This window comes from Ranitomeya variabilis, chromosome 2 (assembly GCF_051348905.1).
Source record: "Ranitomeya variabilis isolate aRanVar5 chromosome 2, aRanVar5.hap1, whole genome shotgun sequence".
Lineage (NCBI taxonomy): Eukaryota > Metazoa > Chordata > Amphibia > Anura > Dendrobatidae > Ranitomeya > Ranitomeya variabilis.
In genome coordinates, this window is record NC_135233.1 from 932569112 (window position 1) to 932586413 (window position 17302).

The 17302-nt window shown below is 44.1% G+C and overlaps 1 protein-coding gene across 1 annotated transcript in view; it reads left to right on the plus strand.

The window, feature by feature from the left end:
- VEPH1 (ventricular zone expressed PH domain containing 1) overlaps positions 1-17302 on the plus strand; it is a 904948-nt gene that overhangs the window by 227758 nt on the left and 659888 nt on the right. The window contains exon 6 of the mRNA XM_077290690.1: positions 7996-8205. Coding sequence (XP_077146805.1) covers positions 7996-8205 — 210 coding nt within the window. The remainder of the gene's footprint in view (positions 1-7995; positions 8206-17302) is intronic.

The following is a 17302-nucleotide window of genomic DNA, read 5'->3' on the forward strand; positions in this document are numbered from 1 at the left end:
AGATATGCACTGCGCATGTCCATGGATCCCAGGCCCCCAGTGGGATTAAATCAGAAGACACTGCGAGGCGGGCTCTCTGCCAGCGCGGCCGCACAGGCGCAGCCATCCAGACACCAAATGATGCCAGAAGACGGGCAGCGCTAAGTGTGCCTGGCCACGGGATAACATAACAGCGCAGGCTCCTGGACGGAATAAAACAACGCTGAGGAGCCGGTGCGCGGCGCCGGGGGGGTAGGAATGACGGCTGGGCTGCGTCACATTACGAAGGAAAGTCCCACCTCCGGGACGGTTTTACGGTATCAGTGGACACATTTTATAAGTGTTAAGTTCTGCGTGTGCAAGGAGCTAAACAAAAATAGCTACCTTTTCCTTGGGCAGCATTACTGCTGCACAAGGTGGCTCTTTCAGTAACAAACGCCTTGGGGGGGGGGGGACAGATTCCCTTACATTTCAGTTGTTGTGTCAGCGTGGCGGTCGCATGACACATTGCCGGCTACACAGCTGGGGATCAGCTGACGTTACTGAAACCCAATAACACTGGGTCGTATGTTTTGACTGTGCAGACGGCACGTCTGAGCCTCAACTGGCGGTGTTGGAGCCCAGGAATTTAAGTTCAGGTGGTAGAAAGATGAACACAACAGGAGACCTGGATAACGTATACAGTGACCTAATTATTCAATCAGGAGGAGGAGTGGCAAATTCCGGCGATATCCAGGCCTTGTTCATTTTCAGGAAAGTAAGCCGGTCAACGTTATCGGAGGATAGTCGCATGCGACGGTCAGTTAGTACACCACCTGCAGCACTAAAGACACGTTCCGATAATACACTGGCCGCAGGGCAAGACAGCACCTCCAATGCATACTGGCTTAGCTCTGGCCATGTATCCAGCTTTGAGACCCAAAACTTGAAAGGGGAAGAGCCGTCTGGGAGTACAGCAAGAGGGCAAGACATGTAGTCTGTCACCATCTGACGGAACCGTTGCCTCCTGCTGACTGGAGCCGTCTGTGATGGTGTAGACTTTTGTGGCGGGCACAGAAAACTGTGCCACAGTTCGGCCATACTGGTCTTGCCTTGGGCAGAGGCACTGCTTCTGCTCCCTCTTTGTGCAGAGCCTCCACCACGGCCTGGACGCACTGAGCTGCTTTGGAATGCACTAGCAGCACTTCTCTCAGTTGGAATGGAGAAGATGATGGAATTGACCAGTGTGTCTTGGTACTCCCGCATTTTTCGCTCCCGGTTCAACGGTGTGATGAGGCTTTCTACGTTGTCCCGGTAGCGAGGATCGAGGAGGGTGAACACCCAATAATCAGACATGTTGAGAATGTGGGCGATGCGGCGGTCGTTTCTCAGGCACTGCAGCATGTAATCCACCATGTGCTGCAGACTGCCAACTGCCCAAGAAACGCTGTCCCCTGCTGGAGGCGTGATCTCTGCCCGCTCGTCATCACCCCACCCTCGCTGTACACACTGAGTACTGGACAATTGTGTAACTCCCTCCTCTGGACGGATGTCTTCCTCCTCCATTGACTCCTCCTCATCCTCCTCACAAACGGTCCCCTGCCTACGCGTTTGTGAGGAACCACGTGGCGCTGACTGTCCAGAAGATGATGGAAATGGTGAATCCTCATCCTCCACCTCTTCCACAACATCATCCCTTAGCGCTTGCAGTGATTTTTCAAGCAGGCAGATAAGGGGGACAGTCATGCTGACTAGTGCATCATCTGCACTCGCCATCCGCGTGGAATAATCAAAGGGACGCAAAACCTGGCAGACGTCATTCATAGTGGCCCACTCTGTGGTTGTGAAGTCTGTACGGCGCTGACTGCGACTTTTTTGCGCCTGAAGCAGCTGGTACTCCATTACAGCTTGCTGCTGCTCACACAACCGCTCCAACATATGTAACGTGGAATTCCACCTGGTAGGTAGGTCACATATGATGCGATGTTCCGGCAGGCGGTGTCGGCGCTGCAGAGCCGCAATGCGCGCTTTTGCCGTGCTGGAACGCCGCAAGTGAGCACACTCTAGGCGGACCTTGTGCAGCAGTGCATCAAGATCCGGATAGTCCCTCAAAAAGCTCTGCACGACCAAATTGAGCACATGTGCCAGACATGGGATGTGAGTGAGGTTGCCGAGGCCCAGAGCTGCCACCAGATTTCGGCCATTATCACACACTACCATGCCTGGCTGGAGATTCGCTGGCACAAACCACACATCGCTCTCCTGCTTGATGGCATTCCAGAGCTCCTGCGCTGTGTGGCTACGATTCCCCAAGAAAATTAATTTCAAGACGGCCTGTTGACGTTTGGCCACGGCTGTGCTCATGTCGGTCGTAACAGGTACACGTTCATCACGGGTCCATGTGGAGGTGGACTGTGACGGCTCCTGCAGCGATGATTCTGAGGAACTGGTGTAAGAGGAGGAGTCAATGCGTACAGAATGGATTCCTGCAATCCTTGGAGTGGGCAGGACACGTCCTGCGCCACTCGCACGGTCTGTACCCGGCTCAACGACATTAACCCAATGGGCAGTGAGGGAAAGGTATCGCCCCTGTCCATGTTGACTGGTCCACGCATCGGTGGTGAGGTGGACCTTGCTACTGACGGCGTTCAGTAGCGCGTGTTTTATGTGTCCCTCCACATGCTTCTGCAGGGCAGGGACGGCTTGCCTGCTGAAGTAAAAGCGGCTGGGCACATTGTACTGTGGGACTGCCAATGACATCAAGTCACGGAAGCTGTCAGTCTCCACCAGCCTGAATGACAGCATTTCCAGTGACAGAAGTTTGGCAATGCCTGCAGTCAGAGCCTGTGCTCGTGGGTGGTTTGACGAGAAAGGCCGCCTTTTCTCCCATGCCTGTACTACCGATGGCTGTAGACTGGGCTGGGAGTGTGTGGATGACTGGGAAAGTGGCGCTGCGGGTGGAATTACAGCGGGTCTCTGGACAACAGGGCCAGAGGTTCTTCCACGGCGATCCTGGGAGGACGCCGAACCAGCTGCGTGTGAGGTAGAGGAAGAGGCAACACGAGCTGAAGAGGTGGTAGCTGCCGCTGTTGGTTGGCCTACCTCTTCAGTGTGTTTTTCTAACTCCGCCGGGTGCCTGTTGCGCACATGTTTCCACATGTTGGAGGTATTGAGGTTGCTGACATTTTTCCCTCTTTTGACTTTTTGATGACACACGTTGCATCTGACATAGCAAATGTCATCTGCAACTGTGTCAAAAAAGGACCAGGCACTGCAAGTCTTGGGAGCGCCCTTTTTGGCTTTTGGAAGAGACATGCTCCTAACGGGTGCCAAAGCGGAGGCTGCAGGATCCGCAGTCTTCCCCCTCCCTCTCCCTCTTTGGGCCGTACGGGGAATCTCTTCCTCAGAGCTGCTCCCACCACCTTCCTGTCCCTCACGCCAAGATGGGTCGAGGACCTCATCATCTACACTACCCTCTGCCCCCAACTGCTCCTCCTGGGTAGTCTCAGCAGCAGAGCACGCACCAGTAAGTGGCACCTGAGTGTCATCATCAGCTGATGCGGCCTGCGATGTGGTGACCGGAGCCACTGGCCCACCCGCCTCTTCAGAGGAAGACAGAAAAAGCTGTTGGGCATCACTGCACCCTGCCTCTTCTTCCATTTCTCCAATGCTGCTTGGCTGGCCCCCTGTTTCCAAGCCAAGAGATTCAGAGAACAGAAGTAGAGACGGCTCCTGTCCTGGGCTCTCTGTCTGCCTGGGCAATTTGGCAGGTGGTGAAGAGACAGATGGCTGCTCTCCAGTGCTCTGTGTCTGAGAGGATGTGGCACTAATGGAAGTTGATGCATTAGCTGCCATCCATCCGACAACAGCTTCAATTTGTTCTTCACGCAGCAGCGGTGTACGGCGCTCGGACACAAAGCTTCGCATGAACGACTGTTGCCTGGTGAAAGTGGGTGCTGATGAGTCACCGGTGCCCGCAGCAGGCACAGAATCCCCACGTCCCCTCCCTGCTCCGCGACGGCTCCCACGCCCCCGTGCCTTACTCACTGCCTTCTTCATCTTGGTTGACTGATAAAGATAAGCAGAAAAGTACTAACGGATTTGTGTGCTTATTCCTGAGCAACTCCTCCTAACAGGTATAAGAAGCACTAATTATCTAAAGTGTGGACTAGACTTTAATATGAGCTAATGTGGCCTACAGAAATGTAAAGTGGTGTAACTGGTGTGTTTGGTGAACTTTATTATTTATTTATTTTTTGGGGGCTGAACTGACAACAGATAGAGCTGCAGTCACACGGAGACCGTGCAGACAGACGTAAACGGCGCTACAAGGCCCAAAAACCCTCCACTACTTTATCCTATGTAGTGTTTTTCCACAAATTAGCTGGAGACGGGTGGAAAGACACTAATAGGATTTTTTTGAATAAATTAGCAGCAGACTACACTATTTGGAAAAAAAAGAAAATTGATTTGGCGGTATGACGCAGTGAAAAACCCTGAGCTGGAGACAACCAGGCTATAGCTGCTCACAGATTACAGGGCGAGCTGCAGTCACACGGAGACCGTGCAGACAGCCGTAAACGGCGCTGCAAGGCCCAAAAACCCTCCTCTACTTTATCCTATGTAGTGTTTTTCCACAAATTAGCTGGAGACGGGTGGAAAGACACTAATAGGATTTTTTTAAATTAATTAGCAGCAGACTACACTACTTTGAAAAAAAAGAAAATTGATTTGGCAGTATGACGCAGTGAAAAACCCTGAGCTGGAGACAACCAGGCTATAGCTGCTCACAGATTACAGGGCGAGCTGCAGTCACACGGAGACCGTGCAGACAGCCGTAAACGGCGCTGCAAGGCCCAAAAACCCTCCTCTACTTTATCCTATGTAGTGTTTTTCCACAAATTAGCTGGAGACGGGTGGAAAGACACTAATAGGATTTTTTTTAATTAATTAGCAGCAGACTACACTACTTTGAAAAAAAAGAAAATTGATTTGGCGTTATGACGCAGTGAAAAACCCTGAGCTGGAGACAACCAGGCTACAGCTGCTCACAGATTACAGGGCGAGCTGCAGTCACACGGAGACCGTGCAGACAGCCGTAAACGGCGCTGCAAGGCCCAAAAACCCTCCTCTACTTTATCCTATGTAGTGTTTTTCCACAAATTAGCTGGAGACGGGTGGAAAGACACTAATAGGATTTTTTAAAATTAATTAGCAGCAGACTACACTACTTTGAAAAAAAAGAAAATTGATTTGGCGGTATGACGCAGTGAAAAACCCTGAGCTGGAGACAACCAGGCTACAGCTGCTCACAGATTACAGGGCGAGCTGCAGTCACACGGAGACCGTGCAGACAGCCGTAAACGGCGCTGCAAGGCCCAAAAACCCTCCTCTACTTTATCCTATGTAGTGTTTTTCCACAAATTAGCTGGAGACGGGTGGAAAGACACTAATAGGATTTTTTTGAATAAATTAGCAGCAGACTACACTACTTGGGAAAAAAAAAAAAAAAAGGAACAGTATGAGGCAATGAACCACCCTCCCTGAACTGAATACAACCAACTATGGATGGCCTATGTGGCTGCACTCAGACTGGAGACTGGGCTGCACTCACACACACACACACACAGACCCTGCAGATCGCTGTGAAAACAGCGCTACAAGGCAAAAGCAAGGTGAATAGTAGGTGAACACAGCGGTTGCTAAATTAGCCTTTGGAAAGCACAAAGAAGCAAATCGCTATCTCTAAACTGTCCCTCAGTCAGCAAACAGCGTCCTGTCACTAACTGAATTCACAGCAGAGTGATCGCAAAATGGCGCCAGCGACTTTTAAACTGCATCATGACATCATTACACCAGCCAATCACAGCCTTGCCAGTAGTTTCATGCCCTCCATGCTAAACAGGATGTGCCCACACTTGGAATCAATCTCATTGGCTGAATTTCTGCTTTTTGAATCTTAGAACTTCCGATTCCGGTATCCGATACGCGGCAAGTATCGGAATCCCGGTATCGGAATTCCGATACCGCAAGTATCGGCCGATACCCGATACTTGCGGTATCGGAATGCTCAACACTAGCCATGAGTCTTCTTGGGAATGATGCAACAAGTTTTTCACACCTGGATTTGGGGATTCTCTGCCATTCTTCTTTGCAGATCCTCTCCAATTCCGTCAGGTTGGATGGTGAACGTTGGTGGACAGCCATTTTCAGGTCTCTCCAGAGATGCTCAATTGGGTTTAGGTCAAGGCTCTGGCTGGGCCAGTCAAGAATGGTCACAGAGTTGTTCTGAAGCCACTCCTTTGTTATATTAGCTGTGTGCTTAGGGTCATTGTCTTGTTGGAAGGTGAACTTTCGGCCAAGTCTGAGGTACAGAGCACTCTGGAAGCAGTTTCTTTTCATCCAGGATATCTTTGTACTTGGCCACATTCATGTTTCCTTCAATGACAACAAGTTGTCCTGTCCCTGCAGCTGAAAAACACCCCCATAGCATGATGCTGTCACCACCATGTTTCACTGTTGGGATTGTATTGGGCAGGTGATGAGCAGTGCCTGATTCTCTCCACACATGCCACTTAGAATTATCACCAAAAAGGTCTATCTTCATCTCTTCAGACCAGAGAATCTTATTTTTCATAGTCTGGGAGTCCTTCATGTGTTTTTTAGTAAACTCTATGAGGGATTTCATATGTCTTGCACTAAGGAGCCGTCGGGCCACTCTGCCATAAAGGCCTGACTGGAGGAGGGCTGCAGTGATAGTTGACTGCATCTCTGGAGCTCAGCCACAGTGATCTTGGGGTTCTTCTTTACCTCTCTCAACAAAGCTCTTCTCCTACGATTGCTCTTTTTTGCTGGACGGCCAGGTCTAGGAAGACTTCTGGTGGTCCAAACTTCTTCTATTTAAGGATTATGGAGGCCACTGTGTGCTCTTAGGAACCTTGAGTGCTGCAGAAATTCTGTTGTAACCTTGGCCAGAACTGTGCCTTGCCACAATTCTGTCTCTGAGCTCATTGGCCAGTTCCTTTGACCTCATGATTCTCCTTTGGTCTGACATGCACTGTGAGCTGTGAGGTCTTATATAGACAGGTGTGTGCCTTTCCAAATCAAGTCCTATCAGTTTGTTTAAACACAGCTGGACTCCAATGAAGGAGTAGAACCACCGCAAGGACGATCACAAGGAAATGGACAGCATGCCACTGACATGTGAGTGTCTAAGCCAGTGTTTCTCAACTCCAGTCCTCAAGACCCCACAACAGGTCACGTTTTCAGGATTTCCTTAGTATTGCACAGGTGATAATTTCATCACCTGCTCAAGCATTAATTCCATCGCCTATGCAATACTAAGGAAATCCTGAAATCATGACCTGTTGTTGGGTCTTGAGGACTGGAGTTGAGAAACACTGGTCTGAGCAAAGGGTCTGAATACTTATGACCCTGTGATATTTCAGTTTTCCTTTTTCATCACATTTGCAAAAATTTCTACATTTCTGTCTTTTTTTCAGTCAAGATGGGGTGCAGAGTGTACATTAATGTGAAAAAATGAACTTTTTTGAATTTACCAAGTGGCTGCAATGAAACAAAGAGTGAAAAATTTTAAGAGGTCTGAATACTTTCCATACCCACTGTAATATTTCCATCCAAAAGTTGATACATTTTTACTAAGACGTTTTCACTCTGATTCCTTTCAATTCTGTGTGATATCAAATGTTGCAGTACTATTTCAAGATAGAAAAATATTTAGAATTGAGAGTCCTCAGTGGTTGGTACCTATTTCAGTTAGCCATTAAAAGGTATCAACCACTGAGGACTCTAAATTCTAAATATTTTTCTATCTACTGGCTAACACGGTGCAAAGATATATATATTTCCTGTATTTCAAGATGGCAAAGCCAAAAAGGCACATTATATACCATGCAGTGTATATTACAGAATTAGAATTCCTACTTTTATCACTGACTTGCAAATTCAACCCTCCTTTATTTACAGATCTGTTGTCTCATTTTGACCAGTTAATATTATGTTTTTTTTTCCTTTCAGGTCCTTGCAGAAACAGTACCTGCCCTTACCAAATATCTATCTGATCCAAGCTACAGTGATATTGTAGTAAGCATATTATTAGACATTTCATCATATGAACCGCTGACCCTGGCTGGGTCTCTGTCTGTGTTAAAAGGAATTGGTGAACAGTTCCCATGTCTTATTGGACAGATAGCAAAGATTTATGGTGCTGTGGGACGTGTAGATGAGGTATGTAACCACTAATAGTTTACAGTTTTGCAACCAGAAAGTGAAAAAAATTAAAATTTTACTTTGACGAAATAGTTAGTCATAATGGTTCTATCATGTGAATCAGCTACAGGGTGTTTAATTTATTACTAGAAATAATAAGGTTAGAGGTTGTGATATAGAAGAGTTCAAGTTTAGTTTGCGGGAAATATTTTGTATGAGTGGGAGCATACAAACATATTGAGAGCTACGATAAGATACCTCTCATGTCGAGCTTTCCAAATGACACATTTAGCTACAGAGCTTGAAGGGTCCTAAGGTTTATAAATAGGTTTTATCACTCCTATTATTTTATTGCCAACTTCTTTCCTTTTGTCAGTCAGTACTATGTGAAGCACACATTTCAAACAACAAGAAAATCAAAGTACAAAGTGTAGTAGCAATATATACAGAGCACATTTTTAAACAGAGGCACAGACAATGGTTTGGAAGCGATCCAGAGCAGATATTAGTGGACTCCTTTTTGCTATTTTAAAGAGAATTCATCAGCAAGTTTTTGCTATGTAATCTGAAGACACTGTGAGGTAGGGGTTAAAGCACTGAATTCAATGATGTGTCACTTATCAGACTGTGAGCTGTTGTTTACTTACAATGAATGTTTTATAACTCGGGCTTTGTCATTGCTGTGACTAGCTGCCTCCTACAAAACAGTTCGACCACACCCCTCCTCTGATAAGCAGCTCACTGTCAATAGACAATGTATGGGCAGGAACAGCTTTCTCAACTCTTCAACATTCTTCATCTAAGAACTCTGATTGTGTCACAACTTCTGCATTTTGTAACAAACAAATAGCTGCACGAGTAAACTAAGTAATACGTGGAATAAATATGTCTTTTCCTACATTATGCTACTCTAAGATGAGGTAGCAAAAACATGGTGACAGATTTCCTTTAAATAAGGGCTTTTTATCATAGAAAACATTCCAAAATTTGGTTACTTTTGGCATCTTTATGTCAGCTCTGCCAACGTTTTAAAACTTTGGGTGAAGTTAGTGAGAGGAGCTTTGTCTGCATGACCAGACAGACTCACTTTAACTTTTGCCACAATAGTGGCATCAGCTATAAGCAAGAGTATTGCAAATTGGATGCTGAAAGATGTCTCTCAATGAATTTTGCACATTTTACCCCAGTGGACTCTTCATCTAGATTGATCCATAAAATAAAACGCCTGTCTTCATTAGCTCCCCATTTAATTTTTAGCTACTTTTTTGTTATTTGCCTCATGGCTTATGTTTTTTTGAGTTTGCGGTAGTTATTGAAATTATGAACCACATCATTAAATAGTAAACCTATAAAATAAAAAATGTAGAAAACTATTAACCAGCCAGCACCAGATCAGACCCAGAATACACACTCCCAACACTTTTAATTCCAGATCATGAGGTACATAGGCCTCACTCTAATTTCAAACCATAATGTTCCGAAGTCTGCTTGTATCTCCCATGCAAATCTTGCTATTGAGTGAATCGAACATAATTGCAGGAACATTTGTTTCAAAACTTTCTGTGTCATTGCTTTCCTTTGATGCAATGCTATAGTTCTAAACCTCAGTGAATGGCTTATGAATGCTGAAAATCAATACAAAGTATTAAAAAGAACCTTCCTGCACTTTTTTACTTATTTAATTAGTGGTATGGCTCTATTGGTGCTTGCTGCCCAATAAGAAATATAGAGACCCAATGAGTCTGTTGTGAGAAATCTGGAATAAAAGCTAGAGATGATCAATTTGATTAATAATGCCCTGGTCCAGTCAATGGTGGCTGCTGGTTTTGACTTCTGTGTCAGCATCCTGGCCACCTGATGACCTTACGAGGCCCATCAATACCATGACCTTGTTAACACCAGAGAATGCCCGGAGGAGAATTGAAGACCAACTGCCAAGGATGACCGGACTGATGACCAGGGTAACAGACATCGTATTTCTCATCTTTAGTGGAAGCCATATGCAAATCAGCCTGGAACTGCACTGTTGGTTTTCAATGCACTCGGATTGCATTCAGTCAGTGACCCCAGTGCATTTAATTTTAATATCACTTCTAGATTTCTTATGACTGGCAAATCAGGTATCCACAAAAATGGTATAATTTTTATTGAGGGACAAGCGTTTTTACAGTAAAACCCCTATCTCCATAGTATCTGTTGACAGATTCCCATTAAATGATCTCCTACGTATACATTATCATCATAAATTGATGCAATCACCCACCACAGCACGTCTCTAGAGATCACTAGTAATCCAGCAACAGAAGTTATAGAATTATTGTAGAATTGTTAAATACTATATATTATGTAAAACATTGAATATAAAAAAGAAATACATTGCTGTGAAACTAAACGCAATCATGCTGTAACTCAGAAAATCTAATAGTTGCCACAAATTATCTCTTAATTTGATTACTTTCATGGCAATATTTTCTAAGTAATTGAATATTCTTGCGCTGTAGCTTGATTATTGTTTATTATGCTTGGAAAAGAAAATAAGAGTTTGTCTTTTCAGCAAATCTCCTTCCTAACCGGGAGAAATAACAAACAACAACGCTTTTTTTGTTTTACAAAACTTGCAGTTAAAGTCTCAAATAACGACTTCTTGTTATTGATTTGCTCTAAATGAGAAATGCAGTCCTTATTTTATAAGCATAGGAGCTGAAATTAACGTTAAATGTAGAAAATAGTCATATTATATGTATAATGTATGTGTCCCAGGAGATGAGACAGTTTTCAGTCTTCTTCTCACAAACCAATCTGTGGCAGAAGGCAACTGGCATTAGAAGAAGCCTCCTCCTACTGCTTTGTCTTCAAGAGAAAGATGGAAAGAATAAGCGCCACCTTTAGACTAAACTCTAACCCTCAGTCATCTGTCACTTGTAAATGTCAGAGGTAGACAGAGTGAAGGAACTGCACACCTAAAGGCACGTGGAGATGCTTCAAGTAGGATTTAGTGCCAGTATTTTATATCCATTGGTTACATCATGGTAAGTACAGTTTTACGTAACGTTACGGGTGAAAAGCCCTTCTTCATACACACAGGCTATGATCACTGTATAGGTCAAGAGGATTCAGGTCTTTATACAATTGAATCCTTGATTGTCCTTGTTTGGGATCCAAAACCACATAGAACATATAGTAAAAAAAAAACACATGTGCAAGGCGTACTGAAAAGGACACAAGTCTGAATAATTTTCAAAGTTGCTATTATTTACTTATAGTAATCATTTCAATAAGATATTATAAATACAAGAAAAAATACTGGGAAATTGGAATGGATATAAGGCAAATACTTAATGCATAGAATAGCCTTTAAAGGTGGTACCACCAGTAAGTCCTATGAACTGATCCAGAGCAAATTCATGGAGTAACCTGCATCAGCTCTAGATACAACCAGCCTTTCATGGAGACATCATGGACATGGAATGGGCGTGCAGCCATGAACCTGTTTTATTTCCAGGGGCAGACCCCTTTTTCAAGCATGCGTTATATCCCTTGGGTGTTCCTTATATAGCGATAATCACATAATATGCAGTACATCAGGTGTTGGAATCCATACACATGTATTACAAAATGACCCCCCAAAATAAACTAAACAAATCAGGAAAAAACACAATCACCACCGTACATACACATAATTAAAATATTATAATCAATACTAGAAAGATATTATATAATATTCTGAAAATATTGCACAATATCTATACTAAAAAATATTACACAGCAGATAAAGCAAGCCACATAATGAGAAATGATTATTTCATAGTAAAATAAGCAATATAAATCCAGCCCTAGACAGAGTGAAAAAAAATCAGCAATCACAAGTAGACATTGAACTTACAAGCTGCATTTAATCCTTTGGGGAGAGTGATTCCAAGGAGTAAATCCAAAACACCTCTCTCTGTAGAAGTTTCCAATATAACGATTGTGAATCCGCTGGGGTCACTTCCTCTAACACCAGCCATCTTAGATCTTAGTTTTTGTGACCGATTTCAAAGAAATGTGTTGTGACCATGGTCTCTGCAAGTTTTTGTTCTTTTTCAATCAGAACCGTTGTGGATTTCATCCTGGACTCAAATTGTCTAATAGAAGACATTCAGTCTAATTTGTATTAGTCGTGATATCTGACCAACATTAACCTTCCCACAAGGGCACTTGGGTCCCCTCAACCTATATGCAGTGAGCATAGCCTATACATCAGATGAAGAGTTTTTTACCCAAAACATTACGTAATTCTGTATTTAATGAAGTGTAATCAATGGATATGAAATACTGTCAAATCCTATTTGAAGCATCTCCAAGTGCCTTAAGGAGTGCAGTTCCATCATTCTGTCTACCATTGGTCTACAGGAGCTCAGTGGTTGGCGCCAGAGGAACTAGCACCCTCAGCCTAACTCTAAGTCGCTGGGTGTACCACCTACCTGTTTGATTATAAATATCGGAGATGAAGTTCTACAAAACTGTTTCATCGTCATGCATAAAATCTTTCATACTGTCAAATACTGAGGGCATTTATTCCTCCTATTCATGCTACAAATACAAATTTATTAAGCACGGAGAAGGCGAAGGGTCACTACAAAGACTACAACTATATGTCTGTGGGCATGATATTCAATGTCTGGGCTGGATTCCTCAGTACTAAGTGCTCACCTTCCTGACAAGCCTAGCTAATTAAAATATGTAGCACCACAAGATTAAAACGATGATTTTACAATTATGCTGGCAACATTCTTTAAACAATAGGTTGCTAGAAATCAATCTAAAATGAGGAATGCAGCTACTTAATTTGTCAGGGTTAAAGCCTGCTGTCGGATTCCCTAAAATCTTTTTCCATGCTATGAAGACATAGGCATTTGCTGCTTTATTGTCAACCATGCAGCATTTTACAGATATATCCTCCCCTGGCAGTAATAGATGTAAGTGAGAATAGCTCTCTAGCAATGAGTACTATGGAAGATGGCATGGAGGCAGAATATGGCTCAGTGCAACTTAGAAAGTGCACTGTAATATTGCAGTGGGCACAGACATAGCACTGTTTCTCTGTTTCATGAAACTTTTTTATTACCTTTATTAATCATATTTACTAATAGTGTTGTCTGCTTTCATTAAAATTAAGATAATGCTATTTAACAAAACATTTAATCACTGGTGAGGAGCCACAAAGAGACATTATGGGAACTGCAAGCAGGCACGGACTGCCCCACAGGAGAACAGGAGAATCCTCTGGTGGGCCTCCATGCAGGAGTAGGCCACTACCCTCTTATATGAGCAGTGCTTGGCACAATACACTTGATTCATTATATACAAACAAAGACAGCATCTTATTAAGTTAAGGACGCAGACAGGCTGACATATTTCTTGTGCAAGGATCGCATCGCACTGCACGGACTGGTCCGCCACCTCTCTTGACCTGAGTGTGACAGTGTGATGGATTACTATGCAGCTGTCATGCTCAGGTCAGGAGAGCTGATGTTCAGTCCTAGGATTGCAATGCGATCCTTGCATGAGAAATACGTCCATCTGTCTGCCCCCTAACAATCAACCCAGTTTATTGCTACAGAAATTCGTGAATGAGAGTAAAGTCATATTTGCTTGTAGCTGAAAAGTAGGGCCCTGGAGTTTGTTACTGGTTGGCCCTTGGCACCCCAGTCTGACACGGACTGCAAGGTTTCAGATTTTTTTGTCTATAAACCATAAGCACCCTCGTCTATGTTTTCTACTGAAACCTGACAACCCATTTAAGTAATGCGACTTCTTTACTAAGCATCACTGAAATCTAAACTGACTTGGGAAATGAAACTTATGTCGTCTCTCAAAGTAAGTATTTTGTATTCGATCCAATGAGTAACAATATACTCTACTGGCTCAATGTAGTCAGCGAACCACGATATCAAAGCCTGCAAATTGATATTCTACTTGTCATGTTTGTTAGTGAATGCATTGAGGGACTTTAATATTAAGTGATGACATTCCCATCAGCACAATAGCATATCAGAAATACAGCTGTCACCTAAGTATCTCCTGTTTATTCAGCTGCTTTCTCCTAGTTGGGGATGCTGTAAAGACTCCTGGCAGCGGGAGCAGGGGAAGCGATGACCTGTGCTAAATGTGCTCTGTATCAGACTCCGGGTCTTAACTGATGAGTTGATATTTAAGAACTTCCTGAACCAAGACTCAGGATACTGAATGCTTCTTTTAACTGACTCACATCATATCGCTAATTTGAACTTAAGAAAGTGACACTTATGTTTACTGTTATATTAGCTTGGCTACTAGTTTTACACATTTGATTTATGTTGTGCTTGTCTTTGATGTGTTCTTAACTGTGTTTAAATTGAGATTCTGCTTTGGCTATTATCCTAAGTCATGTGACAAGGCTCGTTAAAGGGTCGACATTGACTTGTAGGATTGCTACCTTCCAATAGGTGGCACTAGAGTTCTAGTTCTCTTCCTCCATGAAGAGACAATTTGCATAATTAGAATATTTCCCAGAGGAGTATTGCGGCTTTAAGTCTCCTCATTTCGGCATGCTTAGCATGTCAATCTCCACAAGGAGAAATGATACTTGGATAACTGTGTTTAAGCAATAGTGATGAGCAAATGTGCTCATATTATGTGTTATCTGAGCATGCTCGGGTGTTATCCGAGTGTCATGGGCGTGCTTGAATAATATGTTCAAGTCCCCACGACTGCATGTCTCGCAGCTGTTAGACAGCCGCAACACATGAGGGTATTGCCTGTTTGTTAGGCAATACCCGCATGCGTTGTGGCTGTCTAAAAGCCACAAAACATGCAGCCGCAGGGCAATTATTATTGAGCAAAATTCTGCAGTTAATGAATATATGAACCCCATTAGGGTTGCATATGCAAAAAACATGCGGGATCTGGTTTATACTTTGGACCAAAAATAAATAAGCCCACGCATCATCATAAAGATGGTCTCCTAAATTCTAAAAAATGAGGAATCCAGCTCAACGAGTTAGTGAAAAAACCTTTTCTTTATTCACTTAAAGGGAACCTGTTACACCCACAATCGAAGATGAGCTAAGCCCACCGGCATCAGGGGCTTATCTACAGCATTCTGTAATGTTGTAGATAATTATTCTCACCTGGGGTGGTGGTCCGGTCTGATGCGAGTCGCGGTCCGGTCCGGGGCCTCCCATCTTCTTACGATGACATCCTCTTCTTGTATTCACGCTGCGGCTCCGGCGCAGGCGTACATTGTCTGTCCTATTGAGGGCAGAGCAAAGTACTGCAGTGCGGAGATGCCGGAAAAGGTCAGATAGGTCCGGCGCCTGCGCACTGCAGTACTTTGCTCTGCCCTCAACAGGGCAGACAAAGTACGCCTGCGCCGGAGCCACAGCGTGAAGACAAGAAGAGGACGTCATCCTATGAAGATAGGAGGCCCCGCACCGGAACGCGACGCCCATCGGACTGGACCGCCCCCCCAGGTGAGTATAATCTAACCTCTTTTTCTCATCTTTCAGGATACATCGGGGGCTTATCTACAGCATTACCTGATGCTGGTGGGCTTAGCTCACCTTCGATTTTGGGGGTGACAGGTTCCCTTTAAAGAATGTGCTCTGTGGAGGATAAAAACATCAGCAATAAGAAAAAGTAAAATGCGATATCAACGTGCTTCTGGTGACCAAGCACCCTTAGTCATGATAAATTCTCGTAAATTCTACAGACTCACCTTGCCACTTCACTAAACCTCAAGTAAAGGACAGAAGAACAAGATGCAGCTATACTTTTCTCTAATGAAACACAGTCTGGGAAAGATGAGTGAATAATACGATGCAGTAACACTATATAGCTTATCACCTATCCAGTGGATACTTGGTAACTTGTTGATCGGTGAGGATCTTGTCATGAGCGGGTCATGTTCTCCGGAGAGATCTGGGGTTAGAAAGTCACTACGTGTTGTGAATTGCATTTAACCGATATGTTTGTGTGTCATATTAAATGGATTTAGCTTCTTTTGGTGCTGAAAAGCATAATGACCCTTTCTATGATGGTTAGAAACTTGAAGGTCCATCTCACAGTTGTTCCTGTCCTGGTCATTTTCTCTCTCTATAAAATCTGCTCAGACCTTCTCTTTCCTGCCATTGAAACCTTTGCTTCCTAGCTCCTTGAAGATGCTGTGCTGAATTGGAGATCGCTGTTGCTATTGGAGATTATTGCGTGCTGTTTTTGGTTGTATGGTTTTCTCATTGTCCTATTCCAATTTGGTTGGTTCATGCCTATCTTTCCCTATATACCTCTCTATGTTTGGTGAGTGTTTTTGTATTTGTTGATTTCTGTTATTCCTGTCTCTCTTACGTGTTAATGCACTAGCATTTCTACCCCAGGCCTCCTGGGTGAGGAGGAGGGGATAGATTAGGGAATAACAGGAGTAAGCCTGGTGGCCCAAACCTCCTCACCTTTAGAGATACCTTTGGGAGCAGGGATAGATAATGCCCCAGTCCTAGGGACTGTTCCCTAATCACGTACAGTCACTGCGTGACAGGTCTGCGCACTGAAACTAGACAAATCATCAGAGCAGGGAACTTTTCTTCCCATTAGAATAGGATGGCAGTACTCCAATAATCCCCTTTGGGGTTGCCGAGCACTGCCCCATAGCGAATTATTGGTGCAGCGGTCAGATATCCAATCCAACCTGCCGCTTAATTTAGTAATGGATATAAAATTTTCCCCTTGGAAATAAAACTTTCCTGGTTTACTAATAGTTGTGTATCACTGTGATGGGATATCTACAGATCAGTGTGTTATCACTTTGTTACACACATGTTTCTGCTTGGTAGGGCGCCGCATCCTTCCACTATGGCCGCTGCTCTCTGCTGTGCTTCACATCGCGTTTTACAAGTGGCCCTGCCTACCTCCATAATATCAGCTCCCAGGGACTTTTAAGTCCCGTTTGGAAACACCCCTGTGTCTGAACATTAAATTAGAACTGTGTCTACAAATGTCTGTTTGAACTCTGACTTTCTCCAAGTTCTCAATTCCTGTTGTTTCCTAAAGACTTCTGTGAACTCTTCATTGTTCCAGCAAGTTAACCATCTCTTGCCCTATG